Source organism: Cotesia typhae, unplaced genomic scaffold (genome assembly GCF_013202065.1).
Source record: "Cotesia typhae breed Kobodo isofemale line unplaced genomic scaffold, CoteBio_Ctyphae scaffold_152, whole genome shotgun sequence".
Lineage (NCBI taxonomy): Eukaryota > Metazoa > Arthropoda > Insecta > Hymenoptera > Braconidae > Cotesia > Cotesia typhae.
In genome coordinates, this window is record NW_027423776.1 from 4380466 (window position 1) to 4405482 (window position 25017).

The following is a 25017-nucleotide window of genomic DNA, read 5'->3' on the forward strand; positions in this document are numbered from 1 at the left end:
GTGCTAAAAAATGTTCAGTGAATATGACAGTTTGATGAATTGGTAAATAACACAAAATTTATAAAACAACTTTCGGCGTAATATTAATTTTTGTATTTTTATTAATCAAAGTCGTACTCTGAAACTAGTCCAGCATACAAAGTGTACTGAATGTCATAAAAAACAACTGTTCGCACTTCCATCGTATAAATTCTCCATTACTTAACGAAATAACATTTTTAATTGAACAAAATATCAATTCCATGATAATTTTAGCTACAGCAAAAGTTACATAAATTACACCTATAATAATTTTATATTAGCTATCATTAACATCACAACATTATTTTACGCATTTACAAAATGCGTTTTTTCAGATGATCATTTATCAGTCTAAAATTACGTTCATGTTTGACAGAACTAATTGATATTTTTTTTTTTTAAGAATTTAATTTTAATTAATAAAATTTCCAACTCAGTGATAATTAAAAGCATACATGCGTTCCATATCCGTATATTTAGTCGTAATAATATGTTTTTGTTTAATTAAAATCCTGCATCGTGGCCGACTAGTCATTCATCAATCTCGAAACAGTCCTATAAGCACAAATAATAATAATAATAATAATAATAATAATAATAATAATAATTATTATTATTATAATAATGATGATAATTTTTATTATGATATAGTATATTAAGAAAATAAGATATTTCTTAACAAATAATTAGGTTCATTTCTTCCCGTTTAATGTAAATATTTCCTTTTTTAATTCAAGTAATGAGTATCTATTCGGTCTTCAATATTGAGAATGTCAAATACTATTATTTTATTATTAATCACTGTCATTAGGATTAAAAAAAAAAAATTAGTACTTGCAATTGTACGATTTGAAATTCTGAAATAATTGATACAGTTTGTATTCTTGTCATAACAAAACAAACATTAAATCCTGTTGAATGTTCTATCATTCATTATTGCGTATAAGTCCAAATATCTCAATGATATTTTTTAATTGAACAAATGCAATGACTTATGTTACTATAAATATTATTATTATTATTATCATCATCACTGTAAATGGTTAAGCGCGTAAATGCAAAGGCATTTGTGTTCCAGTCACGTTTAACAATGTTCTTATTACGAATATTTTTATTTGTCATCGAGATAAATTTATAATAATAATGACAAAAAATGTTTTTAGCAAGAACTGAAGAGTTAAATTTAACTTAATGAGAAAATAAATTAAGCGATGATAAACAATGTACCTGATCAGGAATGTGCTAGTTATGGCTGTTTCAATAAATAATTATTTTATTTCGGGTTTATTTAATATTCTTCATAAATCTTGAAATAAAATTAAAAATTATTATCATTAATTTTATTTAGTTTTTGGTTGTGCGAATATATCAAAATACATGTACGCGAGTATTATTTTATCAAATTGTTTAAAAGTAAAAAAAAAAAATAAATAAAACAAAGAAGGAATATACGCAATTGTGTATGAAGTGTGATATTGTTATAATAATAGTTGATGATATCTTTATCACCTTGTATAATTTAATTATAAAAAAAAGAAAAAACTAAAAAAAAAACATTGTTACTTACTAAATTTTATGTGTGATAAATACTTAAAATATTATTTTTTTTTTTTAATTTTAATTTCTCGATTTAAGTGTGCCAATAGCACGATTGGTAATAAAAAAGTAATAGTTAAATTGTTAATTGATATTAGTTGATATTATATTTAAATTAAATCAAAATTTTTTGGCATAAAGCTCATGACCAAATAAATGATTGTTTTTCGAATATTAATTTGAAATAATTGTCTTAAAAATTCATATCTTAAGCTCTTCCAATGTCTTATTGCGTACTTAAATAATAAAAGTAAATAAATTAGATTTAAGTAATTGCGGCTAAACATATGAAATAATTTATCATCGCCAACAATAATGACTACTGCATATATATGTATATATGCAGATGACGTTGCATGACAAAATGGTCAATTAATTATTTAATTAATCAGTTTGTCCCTGTATTGATCTCACACTCGGTGGCTGGACACGCAAATGGTCTTAAATTGTCTACTGTACTAACTTTATTGTACAACCTTTATTTGATAATGTTTAATGATAAAACTGAGAACATAAAAAAAAAATATATATATATATATATATAAATAGTATGTAATAATAATAATGATAATTATTATTGTGACTACAGATCTGTCTACAAATAAGCGAGAAAATGAAAGCGAGAATGAGAGTGAAAGAAAGCGAGAAAGAAATAACGCGTCAGCATAATTTATATATTATTTAAATTTATCATTTTCACCTCTGTATTCTCATTTATTTATTTTCATTTATTATTAAAAACAAATTTTTTCAACTATTCAGCATATATTATAATTTATTATCCTTATAAACAACTATTATTTCGTTGAAATATTTATTTAAGGATTAATTTCTTTTTACTTTTTTCAGTATTGTGTTTTTCTTTTAATTTTTATTTTTCTTATCAAAAAAGCCCATATGCAACAAATTAAGAAGATGAAACTTGTGTAACGATCAAATAGTCGATTGTGTAAATATTGTATCAAAAAGAAAAATTTTCCTAAACATTTTAGTATGCAAATACTTGATAAAAAAAAATGATATAACGCTCGACAAATAAATATTAAAAATAAAAAATGCGAGTTAATATTCTTGGTGACTATAAAGGCTCGGAAATGAAAGAAAAAAAAAATTAAAAAAATAAACAAAAGTGAAAAAGTTAATTAAAAAAAAATATCCTGATTAGTTTGTACCAATCTTTAATTATTGTGTACTGTGTATTACTTATGCAATATACATATTTATTAAAAGTAAATAAAAAAAGGTTCTAAAATTATTAATTAAGAACAAAGAACAATTAAAAATCTCTACTGTAGTTCATTGTAATTAGATGTCTTTTTTTTTCGACAGTTTTTGTGTATAGTAAATTAATTAATTATTTTTCCTGCCGTTTTCTAACATGATAATTAGTTGCACATATCAACAGGATCTAAGTAATTATTTATATTATTGATATGTCGCTTAATATATTAATAATTTTTAATAATTGTCAGATGTTTTTGATGAAAATAAATATTTAATTATACATGAGCAATAAATACGGCAAAACCTTTTTCAATAATTAAATTTGTTAAATAATGTGTAGTACAAAAAAAATTATTTTAAAAATATTTCTAGATACACTTATCACTCACATCTGTGTCAATTCTTTTTACGTTCATTATATATAGAAAAACGATTTAAAAACTTGTAATGATATATAAAAACAGTCATACTTTAACTTTTTTTTTTTTTATTGTACTCATTAAACCTTAAAAAAATATTCAGACTCTTTTTTTGGACCATTGAGTACTTTAAAAATATTTTTTAATAATTAATATCACACTTACAATTTTAAAATACTCTTTATTAATATTTTATTATTCAATAGCAATTCGGAGCCTCTTTCCGAATTCTTTCCAATAAAATTTCTCCGATATTAACTTTTTTATCATCGTCGTCATAATCTAAAATTAAAAACCATTAGTATTTAATTGCAATTATACATTTTTATTATTCAATATAAATACCTTTAAAATAAACTAATTCACAAGTATCACGAGATTCAGCATTTTCATTCAACAAATCTTGAAGAGTTTTATAGAAGGCAGCAATTATCAGGTGTCGATTATTTTTATATGTATCTAATGTATAAAAAAAAATGAAGTAATTATCAATTAGTTATTTATTAATTACATTAACTAAAAAAATTACCAGTATGTTTATGAGCGTGTTGCAATACTTCATAAAATGTTAACACTGGAGTTGCTCCTTCAACAACAATATAAACAGGCCTCCGTTTATTTCCTTCACCTCCAGGGTGAATTTTATAGACAGTATTATGATAGACACGTTTTTTAACGCCAGCTCGATCCCGAACTTCATTATAAAGACTCTAAAATTATGTTTAATAATTATTCATACTTGTTTTGAAAATTATATCTATATACATTCATAAGAGATTATTAAGTATATAGTGACTCATCGCGATATCTCTGGAACTATAAGGCGTAGAGACTTTAAATTTGGTATAAATATTACTTTTGCTATGTAAAGGTCAACTAAGAACGGATTTTAAGAAATTCCTCTCTCAAAGGGGTTTGCGGGAGCGTTAACAATGAAAAATTCCAATTTTTAAACCACAGCTCCTATAGACTCCAAATTTGATAGGAATCCTCTGTAAGAGATGTAGAAATAGTCTATGAACGAATTTTACGATAGATCACCCCACAGGGGGTTGCGGGGGTGGGTATCAACAATGAAAATTTTTAATTTTCAAACTATAGCTTCTAAAGACTCCAAATTTGGTAGGAATTTTTTTTAAGTGATGTAAAAATTATTTATAAACAAACTTTACGATAGCTGGCGACACAGGGGGTTGTGGGGGTGGGTGTTAACATTAAAATTTCAATTTCCGAGCTGTAGCTCCTATAAGCTCCAAATTTGATAAGAATCTTCTGTACGTGATGTAACAATGATTTAATATCGGATTTTATGACAACTTACTCCCAATATAGACTGCGGGGGTGGATGTTAAGAATGAAAATTTCAAATTTCCAAGCTCTAGCTCCTATAGGATCCAAATGATATAGTGATTGCACATTGAAAGTTACAATGAATATTAGCTAGAATTATCACATGGATAAAAGGTACAGGCCAATCCGATGAAATTTAGAATCTGAGCAAGTCATGACAATACTCCAATTAAATTGAAGTCTAGATTTTAAAATACAATTCTATAAAGTGCCCAGCGGAGCGGGCGGGTAACAGCTAGTTTTTAATAATTACCAACCGTCGTACTCTCCAGCCAATAGTTAGAGGCATCTCTAAGGTCTGGAGGAATATGTCCAGACTCGGGTATCAGGATAAAAAGTTTTTTTACAGGAATCGTTATCTGAAAGTCCGATGTACTTTGATTACTTTCATAAACTTCCATTTTTGCACGCAGTCCTACGAAAATTCAATACCTTAGTTTTAATTTATTCTGTGATTAATTAAAAATATTACCTGAATTACTAGTACCATCAGAAAGTAAAATAATTCTTAAATAACCATAATAATAATTATGCGCCATCCCAGTCCCATAATCAACTCCTGCAGCTGCACTGGATTTGTAAATAGAGTTGAATTCACAACGAAACTATTTAAATAAATGAAATTAATAATTTATGTTTAATGGTTTATATTATCGGAGTCATTCTTACCAAGCCAATACTTTGGCTCACAATAATAGACAATAAAATCATCAAAATATTTGACATTGAATCCAAGGCACGAGTATAACTCAGAATATCACCTTTTCTTATAGCAAACATCTAGAATAACCAATTAAATTAAATTACCGGGAAATTTAATAGAACTTAAGTACTTACCAATATATATAAACAACAAATAACGATAAAGACTATTGAGGTAATATTAAATTCGAATGTATGAGTCAATATTTTCTTCACTTGATTATCATGGTGACTTTTTAAATATTCTAACTCTGCAAGAAAACTTATCATACGTAGCATTACAGATCCTAAGGTGAGCATCATGAAACATACAACAAAAGTTGTTACTGTAAAAAAATTATTGTTATAAATGATACTGAAATTGAGAGACATCTGATAATTTTAAGAATTTTTTTAACAAATAAATTATAGCAAGAAAATTTTAATTAAAACTTTTATCTTTAGAAGCTCTGAAAAATTAAAAATAACATTTTTATAAATAATTTTCTATGTCTAGTTTATTTTTCAAGAAAAATCAAAAAATTGTCAAGTGTCTGCTAACTTCAACCTCATTGCTATAATTATAGTAATAATTTTAATTGAAAAATCAAAAGAAAAAAATTTTCAACTTACAGTTATCAATAAAAGCTTTTAAATAACTGTCTTTATAAATCAGTCGTACGGAAACACCGATGATAATAATTGATATTGCAGTTATCAACAAAATATAAACTGTCATCGAAGGTTGATGAGGATATGTCACAACATTCTCTTGCTTTTCATTCACGTCATTTTTTTTTTCTTCTATTACCTGAAATTTTAAAAAATATTTTTTTATTGACCTTGACATATCTAACCAAAGACACTACATAAGTGTTTTTTTTTTTTTTTTTAATATTATTTAAGTAAATAAATAAATACATATGCTTTAAATACGTTACCTCCATTCTTAATTAAAATATTTTAGGAACGATTAACAACAATATATAAAAATGTTGAGATATATGAATAACAATAAATTGTTACTTAAAAATTTTTTGCAATATTTACATGACAGTGCTAAACTATTTCACGTAGCCGGTGAAAAATTTATGGCATATCTAATATCTATTGAATTACAGTATGTTTTAGGTTTTCTTAGAAAACTTTGTTATGCAGTTCATAAATACTTGGCTTATGATATGATATAAACACATTATATAAATGTATGTGTGTATATCTGCACAATACCGTTCACGCAGATGGAGCTCAAGTGTTATTAGCAAGTTAAAAATTTTTTTAATTTTTCTTTTAATCAAGTAAAAAAAATTTGTCGCCCCTTTTTTTAAAACAATAGTTTTTTTCTCATCTGTAAATTATTTAATAATTTATAATCACAAGTAAAAAATTCTTGTTCTCATTTCAAATTTTCCCGCCATCAAACAGCGCCTCTACTTATTTAATTTCTAAGATAAAAGCAAAAATAAACAATAGAAAATTCAATTATAATTAACTGATTAATATAATAGTGTCATTGATTAAGAATTCATGAAAAAAAAATTTTTAAAGCTACTTTGGCTCATAATTACTAAAAATAATATTCCGAAGTAAGTTAAAGTTTAAATTTTGGGTTAGAGAACATTCAAGAATTTTCTCGAATGCTTTTGTGACTGAGGCTATAAACCGCGCACGAGAACCAGAAAAGCATTTTAACCTGATCGTGTATTGTATTGACGTGTTAAAGGCTGACACATTATTTTTACAAAGTATTAAATAATTGTGGTTTGATACTTGTCATTGATTTATAATTTATTTTTTATACTCCAATTAAACAAATAATAGAAAAAAATGGCATCTAAAATCGAAGACGTAAGTACCTTAATTAAAATTTATTTGATTTAAGATCTAATAATGAGAAAAATTTCATGACTATTTGATAATTTTGATTTATTATATGACATTAAAGTTAGCTGTCACTTGACAATTTTTTAATTTTTTTTTTTTTTTAACAAATAAATTTGCTCCAAAAAATTAATTTTAAAAAATTGTATTTGTAGTTTTTTAAAATTTCTAAATCAAATGATGTCAATTTTTTTTATAAATTTTTTTTGCTATAATTTATTTGTTACAAAAATTCTTAAAATTATCAACTATCTGCTAAGTTAATTTTAATTTTATTATCTATCTAGATCAAATTGGACATCGATGAGCTGAATAGTCTGTTGATGCAAGCAAAAAGACAGAAAGTCAAAGACATGCTTGCGTTGGAGGTTAGACGACTTCAAACAGAGCTGACTAAAATTATGGAGGCTACCAAAAACGAGGAGAACAAAAACTCTAAACCTGTAGTTCCAGCGGTCTCAGATTCCAAATGTTACGAGGTGAAATTGACCAACTACGCCTGGGACCAGTCAGAAAAATTCATAAAGCTCTATGTCACCCTGAAGAATGTTCAATCGTTATCCAAGGAAGCTGTTGCCTGTGATTTCTCCGAGAGGTCTATTGACCTCCGAGTTATGGGATTGGATAATCGAAACTACCAGTTTCCCATTTCAAATCTCTGCGAAGACATCGACCCGTCGAAAAGTTACATCAAGGTTAAAACTGATATGATCGTTGTATTCTTGTCTAAAAAGGCTTCTAAAAATTGGTCACACGTGACTGGAATAGAGAAGAGAATAAAAGAATCGAAAAATGCTGCCCCAAGCTCCGATAATTCAGACCCGGAAGCTGGATTGATGAATATCATGAAGAAAATGTACCTAGAAGGTGACGATGAGATGAAGAGGACAATTGCTAAAGCGTGGACTGAAAGTCAAGAGAAGAAAAATGCCGGTGTCGATAATTTCCCGTCAATATAAGTTTTTTTTCTGTCATTGTTTCTTTGTCAATAAAATTAGGTAATTATTCACAAGTAGGTCAAACCTATTTTTGGCCATATCTGGGTAAAAAATCAATATAAAAAAAATTTTTTTTATTCTGCTTGTTTTTATGCCGGATTTATGATAACAAATGTCGGAAAAGGAAAAAATGAAGATTTCGATCATTTTTTGCCTTTAAAAGTTGGAAAAAATTTTGGCTCATGTTTTTGGATCAAATTTCTATTTTATCTTTTTTTGATTTATTTTTTTTTTTAAGTACATAAAAAAAGGATAAAAAAAAAGTTGATTATCATAATTTTTTAAAAAATTAATAAATTTTTTTGAAAATTTGTAAATTTGTTAAAATTGTGATAATCAATTTTTTTTCTTTAATTGGTCATTTTTTTATGTATTTAAAAAAAAAAATATATATCAATAAAATTAAATAGGCATTTCGTTAAAAAAAATAAAATTAAAATGGTTGACCCCACTTGTAAATATTTACTAAAAATTATTTAATAATTAAACTCATAAGTTATGAATGGTAACAATTGAACATACTATAATGAATTATTACATTGTTTACTATATTATAAGATGTAATTATTTCACGCAGCATTTAATAGATATTTTTTATTATGTTAAAACAATTGAGGTAATTATAATAAAAATAAGTAAATTTTAATTATTGTGCAATCAAATTTATTCTTTTCACACTCATACTAACAATTATTAAAAATTATAATTTTAATATACAATGATGATATATTTTATTATTTTGGGGTTATTACATCGGTTGTTAAAAAATTAAAATTGATTTAATACTAGTTACTTTTATTTGTTTTCCCTGAGCGGAAAGTTGTCTTTAATTTTATTTGTTAATAAAAATATAAATGAGCGTATGTGACATTAAAATTGTAAGAGTAAATTTTATTTACATACACTTTCTCGCAGGTGATTTGAAAAAATTTAGCAAAAATAATTAATAATAATTAAATTGTTTGATTTAATAATTAACGAAGCTATTATTAGCAATACTTATTAAATACTTAGAAATTTTGTGCTTTCAATTTATGATTTTAGTTCCTTTCACTTGTTAGACTTATTTTTTTTTTTTTTTTAATTATCCATTTAAAATAATTTAAATCAAATTAAATTTGACAAAAAAATCATTTTCACAAACTTATAAAATAACACTAAAATAAAAAGTACAATAATGATCGGCGGTAAATATCATTTGACTAGTAAGTTTTTGACTAAATAAATAAAAAAAAAATAAACTTTTTTGTAAAAGATGTAAAAGAAACGCGAAAAGAAGAATACACACTGAATATTTGAAAATCTTTTCACTTATCTATGGGATATTTATGATTAATTGGAATGACCTTATCAATATAATAGTACGAAAGTAAGTTGGATGACACAGACCAGCCTTAGTATTTTTATAAAATAATTATAATAATTGAATTAAAAGATAAATAAGTTTAAAATGACAAAAAGTCGTATACTGGAGAAATAATGTAAAATCGAAAAACATTTTTACACCTAAATCAATTCGTATAACTGAATTTAGTTTGTATAAGTCTTTGGTTTTCTAGCTAGCTAGTTTGATGTACATTCGTTCTGTTTCCCTTGGCTCATTATTACTTATTTTGCATTGTTCATTAGTTTTAAGATAAAATAAAGTATACTTATTGTATTTAATGTTTGCATGAGTTGAGCGATTGTTGTACTTCACGAGAGCTTGAGTAAAATACTTGTGTCATTGAATTACGAGTTTTTTCCATCAATGCTTCAATATCTTCTGGTCCTAGGCCTTTGGTGGGTATGGGTGGTAGTGTTGTAATGATAACACGTCCTACAAATATTTATTTTACATAAACATTAATATTAACATAAGAAAAATTTAATAACAAAAAAATAAACTTTAATTATATTACCTGGATCAAATCGCTTATCTTTTTTAGATAAAAAATAATAAGAAGAAAATACAACTGGTAAAATAGGTAATTGTGAGTTAACAGCAACATGAAAAGCACCTTTTTTAAATGGATGGATTTCTCCGGTATTGTGTCGCGTCCCCTCCGGGAATATCCACAGTTTAATCTGTAGAAAATGTCAATAGTAGTTATTACAATAAATTCTCTCATACATTAGATACTTCTATATATATATATATATATATATATATATATATATATATATATATATATATATATATATATATATATATATATATATATATATATATATATGCTTACGTAAAGAACAATTATACTTGACAAATAGTTGTGCCAGACAATAAAAATAAAATAATTTAATTAAAATTACCTTTTTTTCTTTTATTTTATCGGTGGCTGTATTTAAAGCAGTTCGTGCTTTTTCAGAGTTCATTCTATCAATAAAAATAAGACCACACAGCCAAGCAGCCAGCCCAAAAGGCCAAGCGTAAAATAATTCTTTTTTAGCAACAACTGTACATTTGTCCATTACCGGCCACATCTCGAACATCCCCAGTATGTCCAATGAGCTCTGGTGATTAGCGACAACGATACAAGCTTGTTCTTTTTCCAAGTTTTCCCGGTTTCGCAATTCCCATTTTAATCCAAGTAAATTGCTTACGTGATGGCAAATTGATGAGGCCAATCTAGAGTTCACGTAATACCATTAAATTATTATAACAACATTACAACATCTGATAACAACAAATTGGATTATTAAGATGATAAAATAAAAAAAGAAATAAAAATTATGATAACTTACAAAAGATTTTTAACATTTCCCGGACGGAATACCATAATAGGTATCAAAATTAATGAATTAGCCATAACAATACCATAGTACAATAAAAATTTAAAATAATATCTAAATGTACTGCTGGTTTCATAGAGAAACGGTAGAATTAGTATAAATCCCACTAAAATTATTTCTAGATACGAAGGTGTCATTTTGTAATTTTCATCCGCAATATCCAAAAAAATTTTCTGAAAAGGGTAGACATTTTTTTAATCAAATCAAAAAATATACGTTATATAAATTTAATAAAAGTTCCAATTCACTACACTTACCTCAACACCTAGCGTTTATTTTGTCTGGTCTATTCTCGCGTTATAAACCCTCAGCAGTTGTTGACGACCAGGAATTCCTCCACTCACTGCAACGGAAACGTCTTGCTTCCTACTTATATAAAAAAATTACCATTGTACTTATTTTTTTTTCTCTTTTTTATTATCAGTCATGTATGTATAACAACACTCGCAAAAACGTCAAGAGGGCTGACGTTTATCAGCGCCGCCGGGGCTAGGACCAATGAACGTGCATCTTAGCTGGGATGATATCTATATCTACTTTTTATGTACAGTTTAATAATCTTTATTGCACTATAGTAAATATTTACATCCCCTTTCACTCTATTTCAACTTTCTTCACTAAAAATTGATAAATTTTTTTTGTCGAAATTTTTGATAAAAAAATTTTTTTTGTCGTGTTAACAATTTTCTTTTTTGAGCAAATAAATAATTTTCATAAAAATTAATTTAGCAGATACTTGATAATTTTTAGAACTTTTGTTAACAAACAAATTGTGTCAAAAAAATAAGAAAAGAAAATTGACATCTAAAAATTTTAAAAACAAGAAAATGCAATTTTTTATACTCAATTTAATTGTTAAATGAAATTAAAAATCAATTAGGTGACAGCTAAGTTTAATGTCAGACAATTTTCAAGAAATTTTGAAAAATTTTACAACTTACAAAAATTTGTAAATGTATTTTTATATATTCTTCTAAATAACTCTATAATCATAAATTAGAATTTATCAGTCCCGAGCTTATCATTTCCGCATAGTTTGATGCTAAAAGAACATTAAATAAAATTGCTTTAATAATTTATTCAAATTTCTACATATAAATTTTTGAAGAAGCTTTTCTTACAATAATTTATTTTTAAGGAAAAGTCCTAAATATTAATCGATATATGTTACATTTAAAATCACTACAATTCGCAAAATTATTTAAAATTATAATTATTGGAAGTTTTATTTTTATTTATTTGCCACTGTGCATTATTTTTTAAAGGTATACTACAATTGAGAGATATCTGCTAATTTTAACAATTTTCCTTACATAATAAAATAAATAAATAGGTTTTATTTGTATCACATAAATTGTGTTCTACAAAGTTTTTACAAAGATGTTTTATATTTAAAATTTTCTCTGTCTTGCTCTCATATTCTTTTTCTTATTCTAACAATGCTTTGGTTCACTTATTCTACTTTGTACTGTAGTTCTTTTATAACTATTTAATTTTATTAAAATTTTTCTTACAAATAAATTATAGGAAGAAAAATTTACTTAAAAAATGATGATTCTGCAATTAACAGACATCTATCAATTTAATTGATTTTTGGTAATTATTTACAAGTGGAGTCAATCACATTTTGGGCTATAACTATTTTTATAATAATTAAATAAGAACAAAAAAATATTTTTAAAAAATTGCACTGGCAGTTTTTAAATTTTTTACAAATGAAAATTTATCAAAAATTTTTTTGTAATTATTTTTTCAATAAAAAAAAAATTCTAAAAATTTTTAGATGTCGGCTAACTTAATTTTCAATAATATTTTTATGAAAACTAAATTATTTTATTTGAAACAATAAATAAAAAAACTTGAAGAATTTTTTAGGCTTTTATAGAAAGTATTTAGATTTTGGCTTATAATAGAAAGTTTCATTACTTTTATATTTTATAATTTAATGTAAGAGATTATTTAAATATGTAACATGACTAGATGCTGTGCGGAAAAATAACAATTCGTGTGCGCACCCGATTCAGTGTTGTTCGGCGCGACTGGGTACTGTGGTCAGATTCATGAGCAGCACCGCACTTATTGTGCAAAACTTGATTCAGTCATGTGCGCACATGATTCACTCACTTGTTAACGTGATTTTGGTCTCATTTTTCTTTAGCAACTGACTGAGTCGTATGCAGAACGATAACCAGTCTGGTTTTAATTTTTCCGTGTAGGTGAAAAATCAACATTTTATAATTTTTTTTCATTCTGCTTGTTTTTACGGCGCATTTATGATAAAAAATGTTGTGAAAGTAAAAAACAAAGATTTCAATAGCTTTTTTGCCTTCAAAAGTTGGAAAAAATTTTGGCTCTCATGTTTTTTAATAAAATTTCTATTTTATCTTTTTTTTATGTTTTTGATATATTTTTTTTGAAAAGTAAACAAAAAAACGAACAATTAAAAAAAAAATGTCATTCGGCCACACCCGAAATGGAAGGTAGATTTTACAGAATGAATTATCATATTATCCCATTAACTTTCGTCTGATATTAAATGAAATTTATTTTAATTTCATTAGGATCTGTTAAGAATGTTCGATATAATAATATTATGACATAAAAGTTAGCTGTCACTTGACACTTTTTTAATTTGTTTTAACAAATAAATTTGCTCCAAAAAATTATTTTTAAAAAATTGCATTTGTAATTTTTTAAAATTTCTAAATGTCAATTTTTTTTTGCCATAATTTATTTGTTATAAAAATTCTTAAAATTATCTACTATCAGCTAAGTTAATTTTTATAATAATATTTATAATTTGTTTGTACAACACATTGTCTAAAAATGTTTCAATTGCACTCTTAACTTTAATAAAATAGCTAAAAATGGTCGAAATGTCAATGTTATATACATCAAATTAAAGGTAGTTTTATAAGATTTTACATGAATTTATCAAAAAATAGCCATCTATTTTTAATCAAAAGTTATACATCAATGAAGTCACTGAAAACGTGATTTTTACTATTTTGATCATTTTGAAGAGTTACCATTTCTAAACTTATTGACGGATTTTGTTTATCTTTGAACTCATTCAAGGTTATTATCCAAAAAATATGTGTACCAAGTTTCATCTAAATCCGTTAAGAATTGTACGTGCTATTGTGTACACAAGCTGCGTTGTATTGCATACATACATAAACTTCCGAACCAATACTATTTTTGAGCTATACTTGACTAGTTAGATGATATTATAGCAAAATTGCGACTTAATTTTGACATGAAGGCCAATGCAATAGATAGATTTCAATTAAATCTACCTAAAAAGTTGAATATCACAATTTTCTAAAAAATTATAAAATTTTTTTGAACAACTAAATTATTGTAAAAAAATTTCCATAAAAAAACTCAACAACTATAAATTTAAAAAAATTACAAGTGTAAATTCTGTATAAATATTTTTTTTTTATAATTGATTTATAATAAAAATTTTTAAAAAATTGCCAGATGTGTGCTGATTTGAATATTATAAAAAATTTAATCTTCAGAAGCTCTAAAAAATTATAAATGTAATTTTTAAAAAATAATTTTCTAGGCCTAATTCATTTTTCAAGAAAAATCAAAAATCAAACAACTGTCAAGTGTCTGCTAATTTCAGTGTTTTTTTTTTTTTTTTTTTTCAATGCAAAATTTTATTTTAAAAAGTGTTAATATTGGTTACAAAATAATTTTTAATCATTAGTAACTTAAATATACATCCATAAATCTAGACATTTATAGATGTATATTTAAATGTCAAATGTTCCCAATACACTGATAACATCTATTTTATAATTTAAAAATAATTACTTTTTTCATTCTTAGTGCAGTTTAAAAATGAGTTTCAGGTAAATACATTTAGAAGAATTTATTTTAGACGTAATTAGAAAAATAAAATTTCTAAAACTACATTTACTACGCTTATCTCCTCAAGTTTGTTACCTGTACCTAATGGGTAGACGTTTTCAAGAAACTATTATCATACTACAAGTCAGCCGACATTTTTAATTTTTTGATATTTTTGAATTTATTAAATTATAACTAAAAAATTACACTCATAGTTTTTCAAGTTTTTTACAAATGAAATTTTTTTTTATTTTGTCAATAAAAAAAATTTTTAGATGTCAGCTAATTTAATTTTCATAAAACAATTAAGAGAGAAATAGAACCCAAACAAAATTTAGGTCCGTGATTGGTTGAAGAAGCCGGCTACAAGCCCCATAACACCAGATGTACTCACTTTGCTTGTACACAACTGGAGGCCATGTTTTTCCGGTGTTTTGCGTCCTTTGTCTGATCACTCGCTAGATGTGCTAGCATCGGCTGCAGTACTACACGCTTGAACTTGGGAAGAAGAAGCAACACAAACACGCGGTAGCCGGTAGGGGTAGATCACTTGAGTCCAAGTTTTGTTTGAGGTAGCATTGCCCTAAATATTTTAAAATCTGGCTTGTTCTTCATCGTTTTATTTTAAATTCTCGTGGATTATTCTACTATAAATTTTAACTAAATTTTCATATCGGTAAGTGTTTTAAAATATATTATTTTTATATTCTATTATTCTTATTAAATTACGTTTAATGGCTTGATAAAATAATGTACATAATTACATTTATATAAAATACGAATAAGTTGATTTATTTACATAAACATAAAATAAAATAAATATTTATTAGATGACGCGAGAATTTTCTATTTTGAAGACAAAGCAAATCAGTTAAATGACTATCGATCAAGAAATACAAGACCTGCGTTCGGCAGTAGTTTCTCAGCTTGCCACGCGAAAGCAGGCTTACGGCATTCCATTGGATGCAGTCGTCAGAGATTATCATGAGTTAAATGGTGAACAGATTCCTTATCAACGGTACGGTTTCACGTCGTTAGTTGAATTTCTTAAAACAATACCGGAAATTGAAGTTTATCAGCAAGGTGTGATTCATTATATTAATTTCAAAGGCAAAGATTCTTTTAAACACGTGACTGATTTAGTTGCTAGAACGCAGAGAAAAACCAACAATAATCGAAGCCGCTCCGTCGGGATGCGGAAAACAGTTCCGCCGGGCTACAGGCCACCTCAGGATTATAACAGACCACATGAATCTACGTCGTCGTCGTCGTCGATAATTGATCCGGCGGTAACAACTGAGATTTTATCAGTAATAAAAGAGTGTCCTAGTGGTTTATTTCTGTCTGAATTGCTTGAAAAACTCTACAACCGTTTGCGTTTAAATTTAAGCAACAATCAGATCCAAGAACATTTAAAGATGCTCGAACGTGAAGTTATGACGAAAAATAACATGATTTATCTTAGAAAATCGTCGCCACGTGACTCATTTGCGCAAAAATCCAGCAGGTCACAATCGGTACCACCTCGAAAATATAATCAAACCAAGTATTCTACTGAGACCAATGGTAATCGCTACCATAATAAGTATGCGAAGAAAAATAGCGATTATAATCATTCAGATAAAAATAATGGGAACAGCAACGGTCAGTATAGCAACGCCAATTATCATCATATATGTACTGAAACAAATTATTCTAAAAATGTTTCATCAAACAATTTCAAAATTGCTGGTATGGATTCCGATGAGGATTTAACTAATGGCTTCAATGATGATTTGGATAATTGGCCGAGATTTGCAGAAAGTGGGTTCAATGGTTTTCATGCAGTTAATGGAAAAAATAACGACAAGTCTCAGAGTCATGGCAATAGTGGCAAGCCGGGTGATATTATCAGCGATTCAAGAGAAATCAAAGATACAGAGAAAATAAATCACAACAAACACGACTCAAGTTACAATGCTTATGAATCAAAAGTGAGATCATCAAATTACCAATATGAATTCGAAGCTGTTAAACCTAAAATAAATACTAGTGGTGATGATGTAACTAAAGCTGGAAGTATTGACAGAGAAGTTCTTTTTCAGAAAAATAAAAAATTTGTGGTGGAGTCGCTTTCTCAGCGTACAGTATTGAGACTGCAGAAGCTCTTAGAAAATAATCCAAATGGTATTTGGTGTGTTGACTTGCCAACATTGTATGAAAAAGAATACAAGTTATCACTGGAGTGGGAAAAGTCCAACTGTCAGCGATTTTCTGACTTCGTATCGTATTTGCCTCATATATTTCACAAGATTGGACCTTACCGGAGAGGGGACTACAAATTGTTTGATGCTAGAAAACCTATACCAGATGATGATGACAAGGTTATTAAACAAACTCCAACATTGGCTTCAGTATATAGTTCATATAACTGCCAAAATTACTTCGATGAATCGATCCCACGGCGACTTTCACGTGATGTTAGACGTAAATTATTTCCACTGGATGTAATTAATGACGAGGAAACTATTGAATGTATACAGGTCAGTGAATTTGCTCCTTTCACGGATGAGCTTGGAGTAAAAGAGTTCCGAACTGTTGAAGTTCAAGTAGTAGAAGCTTTTCATCCCTCGTTTTTCTGGGTACAATTGACTAGAAATAAAGCTGACTTTGATGACATGATGGAACGTTTGGGGTATGTATTCATTGTTTATTTTATTTATCAATTTTGAGGGATGTTTGCTTAATTTATTTATTTATTAATATCATATTTATAGGTCATTTTACGATGAGAACAGCTCGAAGTACGTAATTCCTCAAATTTTAATGGTTGAAAAATTGAATGTTGCTTGCAAATTTTATGGCACATGGCATCGTGGTATGATCAAAAGTATTTCGCCTTCACTAACTAGTGCGAAAGTGAGTGTCCTAAAAATAATCATTGTTATTATTATAATTGTTAATCAAAAAAATATTTATTAAAATTTCGAATATATTTTTTTTTTTAACAGATCCATTTCTATGATTTCGGAACTATGAAATCATATCGTTCAGAAGAACTGTTTTTTTTGAAGCGATCGTTTGGAATTTTACCTGCTCAAGCTATCCCATGTGGTTTAGTTGGGATTCAACCAAAGGTACATAACGGTGAAGGTAATGGTTGGCCTGTTGAAGCACGTGATGTATTTATTAAAATGGCGTTCAAATGTGAAATGTGGGCAATGGTACAAAAAGTTGATGTTGATGTAAGTTAAGCAATTATTATTATTATTATTATTATCATTATCTATATTATTAAGAGAATACTAAAAATTTTATGACTAGTGTATTTATATGACAAATGTCAATTGTTAAGAAAGTACAGTGCAATTAAGGAAAAGTAATTATTTTACGTAAGAAATAACCTTTTATCTTGTGAAGATAAGGTTGTCACTCATTAAGACCTTTCATTTGAGTACCCACATCAATTTTTCATATATTTATATACATTATATATGTCATAATTTGTCATAAACAAAAGTCATTATTTAATAAAACAAAATTGGAGTTATTTATAGTTCATAAGTGACAGCAGTCACATAGTGACTGCAAAGTTGCTTGTGATTATTATTATTATTATTATTATTATTATTCAAACTATTGTCAATCCTTTATAAATCTTTTCGTTAAAATTTTAGAACAATTCCATGCTGATTGGTTTGACTGATACTTCAGACCCAGAAGATCTTCATATTGCAGACTTCTTATTGCGACACAAGCTTGCTGCGAAATCTAACACGGTTCGTATTACCACCAGAAATTTTTTTTTCAAACACGCTTTACAATCTTCTGCCGAATGGAAGAAAAAATATTTAAACGCGTCTGTAGGCAATTCTCGCTTAGCTCGAATGAATCATCATAAATCAGTTAAATTTGTGTCCTCTGATAATAATAAGTATCGTATTCATATTGACGAAAACGCTCAAAAATCTAGTGAGCGTCTCGGTAAAACTATGTCGCCTTCAATGCTACGTGAAATGGCTAAATCTGAACTCAAGTCCAAGCAAGTAGAATCACCGCCATCTCCAGTAGTTTTGAATTATTTACCACCCCCAAAAGTAAATTTATTATCCTTAGGATCGTCTTTAGACAAAGTACAATTATGGTTTGAATTGAATAAGGAATTAAATAAAAACACAGATGATGCGAGTTCTGCTGAATTAATTGGTGCTAAATTCGAAGCATCTAAACTTGAACCTATTCATAATGAATCAAAAACTGTTTCAAAAAAAAGTACGCAGCCAATTAAACTTGAAGATATTTTTAAGACATACCCAGCTCAACATGCTTCTGAAACACTTGAACAGGATCATGTTTCTAAAATATCTAAACCTGATTGTGTTTCTGGGTCATCTAATCATTCATCATTATCAAAAGCACCAATTGAAGATCATAATCGAGTTAAATGTGAAGATGTATCAAATATAATCGCCGTTGATGACAAAGCTGACATTCCTGACTGTGGAACTTTTAGTAGTCCTTTAGGAGGGCACGGACGAGCAGAACCAATTGATTGGAATGATATTAAACAATTGTTGAAGAAAAATGAACGAGAAACTCTTCAGTCACAATCAAGTTCCGATGAAACTTCAAGTGGAAAAAAAGCGCCAGTACTTTCTCAATCAGGAGTTTCAAAACTATTAGCTGCTTTTGACGATGAAGATGAGGATGGTAAAATTCCAGAGTCGGGAACATTCAGTAGTCCCTTGGGGGGTCATGGACGAGAAGAATTTTTAGATTGGAATGTAGTAAGAAGACAAGTACAGGGTACGAACGACGGGAATGTGTCAAAATTAATATCAGTAGGAAAACTTTCATCTTCAGCGAAACCTATGGTTGGTAGTAATCAACCTGTAGGTAAGTCATATTTAAATGACGAGGCTCATCGATACTTTGAAAACTTTTATCAATCTTGTGTTGCTCCAAAAATTTCAAAAGGGAATTCTATTTTATCATGGAATAGCGGAGATGAAATTCAACACACTGGCACAATTACACCGATGGTACGACAAACACTCAACACTATCAATAAAAAATCTGGTCGAGTAAAGGTGGTCGTTCCAGTTAATGTACGAAGATTGATAGATGGAGCACCAGGCTTCAGTTCTGATAGTATGTCTTCAGGTAGTCAACAAAGTGGCTGGAATTCATTTCCTGAAAGATCAGTTCTCCGATCTAACAATGTTGATCAGAAAAGCGACAGTGATTGTCGATCGTCTGATTCTTCTAAACAAGTTCCGACAATCCACAAATTATTAAAAACACGTCACTTGAATAGTATCAAAAAGAGCAGTGAAAATGAAATTTCAAGTGATGAAAAGAAGAAAGAAGATTCTGAAAAGGTCAATGAAAGTGCTGAACTTCAACCTCAGCAAAAGACGAAAGTATTGATTGAAGAGTTACCTTCCCCTAAGGAAAAAGTATTAATTGAAGAATTACCATTTCCAAAGAAGAAAGTCAACTCAATTTATTATGCATCTGCAAGAATTAGCTTGTGTAAAAAATTAAATCTACAACATAGAGATTCTTCAAGTATCGATGATGGCAGTCTTGATTCAGATGATTCGTATTGTGGAGGAGTGAGTACAAGAAAAGAAGTTCCTTCAACTGATAGCAGTAACGACTCCAAAGAAGTAAACAATAAAAACTCGGAAGTTAATGAAAAACTCACAAAATCAGTGAATTCTAAAGAAGAAGAAAAAGAAAAAGGAGCTAATGATGAAAAAATTTGTGAAATTCTGATTGAGAAATTGGATTCTGAAGAAAGTACAAAAGATAGGATTGATCTTATCTTAAACGAAAAAAATAATGAGAATAATGATGTGAATGCACCAGTTGTAAATAAACTTGAGATTTGTGTAGCAAAACAACCGCCTAAATCAATGGGGGTATATAATGACCTCGATCCTGAATCCGATAACAGCGAATTTGATTATCATTTGCCATTAGATTTTCTTGCAAATTTCTTCGGTGTTTCGCTTCCCAACCAGAAGAGTATCATGAACTCATCAGCAGGAACAGACACTGATGCTACTTTTGAAGATGAGAAAATTAAAATTGAAGAAATAAATTGCAATGAAGAAAAAGCTTCAAGTTCAATGTCTGAGAGCAGTTTAGACATGTCTAGTGCTCGTGATAACTATGTATCGCCTTCTTCTCATGTGGAGACAGATTCTGAGTCCCCGAGAAAGGATCTAAAATTTTTTGACAATAAAAAGAATTTGACTAAAGTTTCTAGTCAATCTGAGTCTCGAAAGAAGTTTGAAAAAAATTATGAGGCACCTAAAAAAGAATTTGATTCAGCTGACAGCGATTTTCAAAATTCTGACCGTGAAAAAATAGTTAGAACACCGAGTCTTAAGTTGAAGTGTTCAATATTAAACGAAGTGAAAAAGTCAGGGCTTCTCGAATCTCTAAAAGTTGTAAAAAGTTGCAATTTAAGTTTCAACGCTGAGGATTTTTTAGATAGCTATGAATAATTGATTAATTATTCTAAATGAATTTAATTTTTTTAATTTGTTTACTTTTATACAAAGGACTACTTTTTTCTTTACCTTACAATGATATAGTGTGTTAACAATTATATTTGTATTTCAATGATTACTTAATTTTTTTTTTTTCTTAAAGTTTAATATTTCATGAGAGTTAAGCGAGAATCATTAAAGAACTGAAACAATGTGCCATTTACAATTAATTACATTCAATTTTTTTTCTTTTTAATATTCAACTAATTTCTCATCATAACATTTGATATTCTTAATTTTTTTTATATTAATTAAAAAAAAGTTTATTTTTGTTTTTATAAAATTTGTGAAAAAAAAATGTGAATGGCATATTATCAATACACTTTTAATTAAATTATTATCGTGAAAGCAACAATTACTAGTTCAATAAATAAATGTATTCTTATTGTTTTGAAATCGTAGTATGTTAATTAATTGTTCAATTTCGAATTTATATATTAAACGTGTATGATAAATAAATGTCATGTTCACTTTACTTTTTTTTTTTTGTGTTACTATTTTATTAATTTCCCAACTTTTTCAGAATCTCATCGTTGATCCAAATGACATGAGTTTGTACGTCGAAGATTACGGAGAAAATAATACTACAAACGTTTTAGAATTACTGCAGCCGAGTACACCCAAAATTTCTTCTACACCGTCTACTGAAATGTCATCTAACTCAGTGCTTACACCCAATGTTCCTTCCGCACAAATTCAGGAAAATGTTAAAGAAAAAATTATCAAAGTTTTAGATCAATACACCCAGTCAGCAGTAAGTTTATATAAGTCGATGATGGTTGCTAATATGGAACCAAAGGGGCTTGACATTATAAAAAGCACTTTCTATGATTTGTACGCAAATTTATTTTACCAGACTATTAGTTCGAATAGTCATAGTGAAACGCCTATCATTACATGTACTCCTAATCACTCAGTAAATGGAAATCCAGCACCCAAGTTAGCTGATGTGTGCGAGTGTATTAATGATCAGTCATTATCAGAAATTCCATCTATCGACGACAGTGACGTTACGTTGACCAACGAGAACACTGACCCTGGTATGTTCGAGGAATCTTTTAAAAGTCTTCCAATTGATAACGCATCAAATGTAGCTAATATTGCAACTGATACTACTAGGACTCCTCATCAAGTAAAAAAATTACCTGTTGGATTAGAAAATTTAATTTCCCACGTTGGTAAATCGGTTTTCCAAAAATTACATCAACAACAATTACGTCAACAAAAATTATCAAAGGAAATTTCAAGTTCATCTGCCAGTGATTTTGTTGAAACAAATCCTTTCAAACAGGAAATAATGTCTTCTAAAATGCAAGGAATAAAAATTCCACCGCCTTTACCACCGAGACCTAAAAAAGAAATTTTCAAACCTGCGCCTCCCAAAACTAATCTAACTTTTAAAGTCGTCGGTGCATCTCCAGCGCTGTATGATATTCCAGAAAAAACTACAGACGAGTTAGAAGAACCAACTGATACGGGAGTAAAAAAATCTGATCCTATTGACCCGGTGAATCATTCAATACCTGTTTATAATAACGTGCTTATAAATCCAGTAGGTATTAACAGACAACGTAATGAGAATTACGAAGAAGATTCCTGGGACTCAAAGAGTACCTACTCAGTTTACGACCCGATAGATGCAACTACTGCCGAAAGCATTGAAAAAGATTCATCGTATTCGTGCAATGATCAATCATCTAGAAGCACCGATAAATCGCACGATTCTATTAAAAATAATCCAATTAACTGCTCTTCATCGACTGCTGTCAAAAAATACTCGAATCCAATACCTTTCAAAACTGTGAGTCTTACGAATAGCGACGTTAATATTTATAATTTTGAAAACAGTGGGTGGATACTGATTGATCAGTACAGATCAGCTTTTACTGTTTATGATGACAACAAATTTATTTTAACTATGATTGAATTAAAATCCGCTAATATACCAGTCAAGAAAATAACTTTTGAACAATATCCTCACATATTTGAACAGTACAAAAAATCTTATAAAAAATTTGGAGAAGATGATTTAGAAATTTTGGATTTGATTCCTATGACTCATGTGCTCAAGTTATCGCAAAAACTCAGTGTTGTCTCTCGAGAGGAAATCGAAAGAATTAAAAATCAAAATTACGATGTTCAGTTGTCTATTAATATGATTGATTTATTCAAATTAATATCTAATACTGAACTATTTATTAATGAGTAAACAGACTTTGCTTAGTTAACAAGTAATGAACATAATATTAGTGAGTATCTCTATAATAAAAATATTATTATTGATTTTTTTTTACTTTTGCAGTCTTTATATATCAATAATTTAGTATACTTGTTACTAATACACTAATTTTTAATTTTTAATTTTTAAAGAACTGTTAATTTAGTAGGGACAAATTTAATTAAAAAAAATTGTGTTATTATTTAAGAATGCAATCATTAGTTAAGCAAATAATTATTTGTAATAAAACCTCGCTATGCTTATAATCTTAATTAGTATTAATCTAGCATTATTATTATTAATAATATTCAAATCATTTATTAGGTTTTTTTTTGTATTATCTATTTAAAAAAATGTAACTATACAATTAAATAATAGTTTTTAAGCCGAATTTGATAGCAACGTAAATTTTTTCTAATGAAAAGTAATTAATTGTTGATCAAATAATTATTTTTCTAAAACCATAGAAACAATTTAAAGTTTCCATTATCATGATTATTAATAATAGTTTAATAATATCTATTATTAATTACTTTTTTATAATATATTTAAGAACGGATTTTGTATAGTAAATTTTTGACTCGTTCATTTACTTGATAGTGTATTTATAAGGAACGCAATAATTTTTTTTTTGTATTTTTTTTTTTATCAATAAAAATATAATCTAGTGAATTCATTTGTTTTCTTAATAATTTATAAAATAAATTATAATTTATAAAATTACTTAATAATTTATAAAAAAATTTTTTTTTTCATAAAAATTAAAAGCTTACCGCTCAAAAAATTATCCAGGAGCTAGTGACCTCTGCGTAACTTGGGAAGTAGAATCGATTGGTAAAGTTGTAGGCACGTACATTGTTGTACATTCGGGTAATTCGTGAATGTGAGACAAGTCGGTATATAACTGAACAAAATTATTAAATTACAATAAATTATTAAAAGAAAAAATTATCCAAAATGGGTGAAGAAGGTCAGAAATATACTGGTATCCAGAAATACTTCAACAGTACAACTAATTCCGGCAGAGCTAATGTAAGTAAACCGAAAATAGTACACCTAACCTAATATAAGTATCATGTAATAATATGTTGGATAAAAAAAAATTGTATTCAAATATTTTATAAAAATTTATCATGTTCCAGACTTCTAAGTTAACACTCAGTGTCCTGGGATTAATAATTGCTTACAATCTTCTGAAACCAAAGAAGAAGGCATCAGAATCAAGTGCCTAGATGATCTGTCATGTAAAATGTAGACTTATGTAACAACAATTTATTCTTATTTTTGGTCTACCATGACTTTTTCTGTTAAAAAAAACAAAATTACACCTCTTTAAATTGTTCAATAAAAATTTAGGAATTACTTAATTGAAGCTATAATTACATGTTGGTCCTTTGACAATCCTGCATAATAATCCGACTTGTTTTAGATTATATGAAAATTAATTTAGC

The 25017-nt window shown here is 27.7% G+C and overlaps 5 protein-coding genes across 10 annotated transcripts; 3 read left to right on the forward strand and 2 right to left on the reverse strand.

The window, feature by feature from the left end:
• Window positions 1–78: 78 nt before the first annotated feature.
• Window positions 79–6441, reverse strand: Sting (transmembrane protein sting). Of its 3 annotated transcripts, XM_074256762.1 has the most exons (10): window positions 6233–6440; window positions 5925–6102; window positions 5448–5638; window positions 5280–5390; window positions 5083–5215; window positions 4868–5025; window positions 3790–3970; window positions 3606–3719; window positions 3426–3542; window positions 79–576 (listed from the first exon to the last, which is right to left on the reverse strand). In XM_074256762.1, exons 1-9 carry the CDS (start codon window positions 6236–6238, stop codon window positions 3460–3462), a joined length of 1155 nt encoding a protein of 384 aa, XP_074112863.1. In that variant the 5' UTR covers window positions 6239–6440; the 3' UTR covers window positions 79–576; window positions 3426–3459. The 3 variants fall into 3 exon arrangements, with proteins under 3 accessions (XP_074112863.1, XP_074112864.1, XP_074112862.1); XM_074256763.1 differs by having other exon boundaries at window positions 79–3542; window positions 5098–5215; window positions 6233–6441; XM_074256761.1 differs by having other exon boundaries at window positions 79–3542.
• A 357-nt stretch (window positions 6442–6798) lies between these two features.
• Window positions 6799–8816, forward strand: LOC141536320 (calcyclin-binding protein). Its single transcript, XM_074256770.1, has 2 exons — window positions 6799–7139; window positions 7460–8816. Exons 1-2 carry the CDS (start codon window positions 7119–7121, stop codon window positions 8129–8131), a joined length of 693 nt encoding a protein of 230 aa, XP_074112871.1. The 5' UTR covers window positions 6799–7118; the 3' UTR covers window positions 8132–8816.
• A 417-nt stretch (window positions 8817–9233) lies between these two features.
• Window positions 9234–11424, reverse strand: Agpat1 (1-Acylglycerol-3-phosphate O-acyltransferase 1). The gene is made up of 5 exons (XM_074256769.1): window positions 11200–11424; window positions 10895–11115; window positions 10463–10778; window positions 10072–10237; window positions 9234–9989 (listed from the first exon to the last, which is right to left on the reverse strand). Exons 2-5 carry the CDS (start codon window positions 11077–11079, stop codon window positions 9832–9834), a joined length of 825 nt encoding a protein of 274 aa, XP_074112870.1. The 5' UTR covers window positions 11080–11115; window positions 11200–11424; the 3' UTR covers window positions 9234–9831.
• Window positions 11425–15302: 3878 nt separating this feature from the next.
• Window positions 15303–24454, forward strand: LOC141536304 (uncharacterized). 4 transcript variants are annotated; one of them, XM_074256738.1, is made up of 7 exons: window positions 15303–15482; window positions 15637–17480; window positions 17563–17704; window positions 17797–18030; window positions 18463–18564; window positions 21872–23597; window positions 24335–24454. In XM_074256738.1, the coding sequence occupies exons 2-6, from the start codon at window positions 15682–15684 to the stop codon at window positions 23555–23557; spliced, it is 3963 nt and encodes a 1320-aa protein (XP_074112839.1). In that variant the 5' UTR covers window positions 15303–15482; window positions 15637–15681; the 3' UTR covers window positions 23558–23597; window positions 24335–24454. The 4 variants fall into 4 exon arrangements, with proteins under 4 accessions (XP_074112839.1, XP_074112838.1, XP_074112837.1 ...); XM_074256737.1 differs by lacking the exon at window positions 24335–24454 and having other exon boundaries at window positions 21872–23857; XM_074256736.1 differs by lacking the exons at window positions 21872–23597; window positions 24335–24454 and having other exon boundaries at window positions 15308–15482; window positions 15664–17480; window positions 18463–21783.
• On the forward strand, window positions 24425–24933 carry LOC141536322 (ATP synthase F(0) complex subunit k, mitochondrial). Its single transcript, XM_074256773.1, has 2 exons — window positions 24425–24598; window positions 24709–24933. Exons 1-2 carry the CDS (start codon window positions 24524–24526, stop codon window positions 24796–24798), a joined length of 165 nt encoding a protein of 54 aa, XP_074112874.1. The 5' UTR covers window positions 24425–24523; the 3' UTR covers window positions 24799–24933.
• Window positions 24934–25017: the final 84 nt, after the last annotated feature.

What these genes read in the sequence shown, in the direction of transcription:
- Sting (XM_074256762.1), bottom strand. An exon ending in AAAAGCTTTTATTGATAACT is followed by an intron (nt 5,639 to 5,924) that starts GTAAGTTGAAAA and finishes ATTTTTTTACAG; the next exon opens with TAACAACTTTTGTTGTATGT. An exon ending in ATTGGCTGGAGAGTACGACG is followed by an intron (nt 3,971 to 4,867) that starts GTTGGTAATTAT and finishes ACATAATTTTAG; the next exon opens with AGTCTTTATAATGAAGTTCG.
- LOC141536320 (XM_074256770.1), top strand. Translation starts at nt 7,119, where the DNA reads ATGGCATCTAAAATCGAAGAC. An exon ending in TGGCATCTAAAATCGAAGAC is followed by an intron (nt 7,140 to 7,459) that starts GTAAGTACCTTA and finishes TTATCTATCTAG; the next exon opens with ATCAAATTGGACATCGATGA.
- Agpat1 (XM_074256769.1), bottom strand. Translation starts at nt 11,079, where the DNA reads ATGACACCTTCGTATCTAGAAATAATTTTAGTGGGATTTATACTAATT. An exon ending in GGAAATGTTAAAAATCTTTT is followed by an intron (nt 10,779 to 10,894) that starts GTAAGTTATCAT and finishes CGTGAACTCTAG; the next exon opens with ATTGGCCTCATCAATTTGCC. An exon ending in ATAAAATAAAAGAAAAAAAG is followed by an intron (nt 10,238 to 10,462) that starts GTAATTTTAATT and finishes CATTTTCTACAG; the next exon opens with ATTAAACTGTGGATATTCCC.
- LOC141536304 (XM_074256736.1), top strand. Translation starts at nt 15,682, where the DNA reads ATGACTATCGATCAAGAAATACAAGACCTGCGTTCGGCAGTAGTTTCT. An exon ending in GACATGATGGAACGTTTGGG is followed by an intron (nt 17,481 to 17,562) that starts GTATGTATTCAT and finishes TCATATTTATAG; the next exon opens with GTCATTTTACGATGAGAACA. An exon ending in CTTCACTAACTAGTGCGAAA is followed by an intron (nt 17,705 to 17,796) that starts GTGAGTGTCCTA and finishes TTTTTTTAACAG; the next exon opens with ATCCATTTCTATGATTTCGG.
- LOC141536322 (XM_074256773.1), top strand. Translation starts at nt 24,524, where the DNA reads ATGGGTGAAGAAGGTCAGAAATATACTGGTATCCAGAAATACTTCAAC. An exon ending in CTAATTCCGGCAGAGCTAAT is followed by an intron (nt 24,599 to 24,708) that starts GTAAGTAAACCG and finishes ATCATGTTCCAG; the next exon opens with ACTTCTAAGTTAACACTCAG.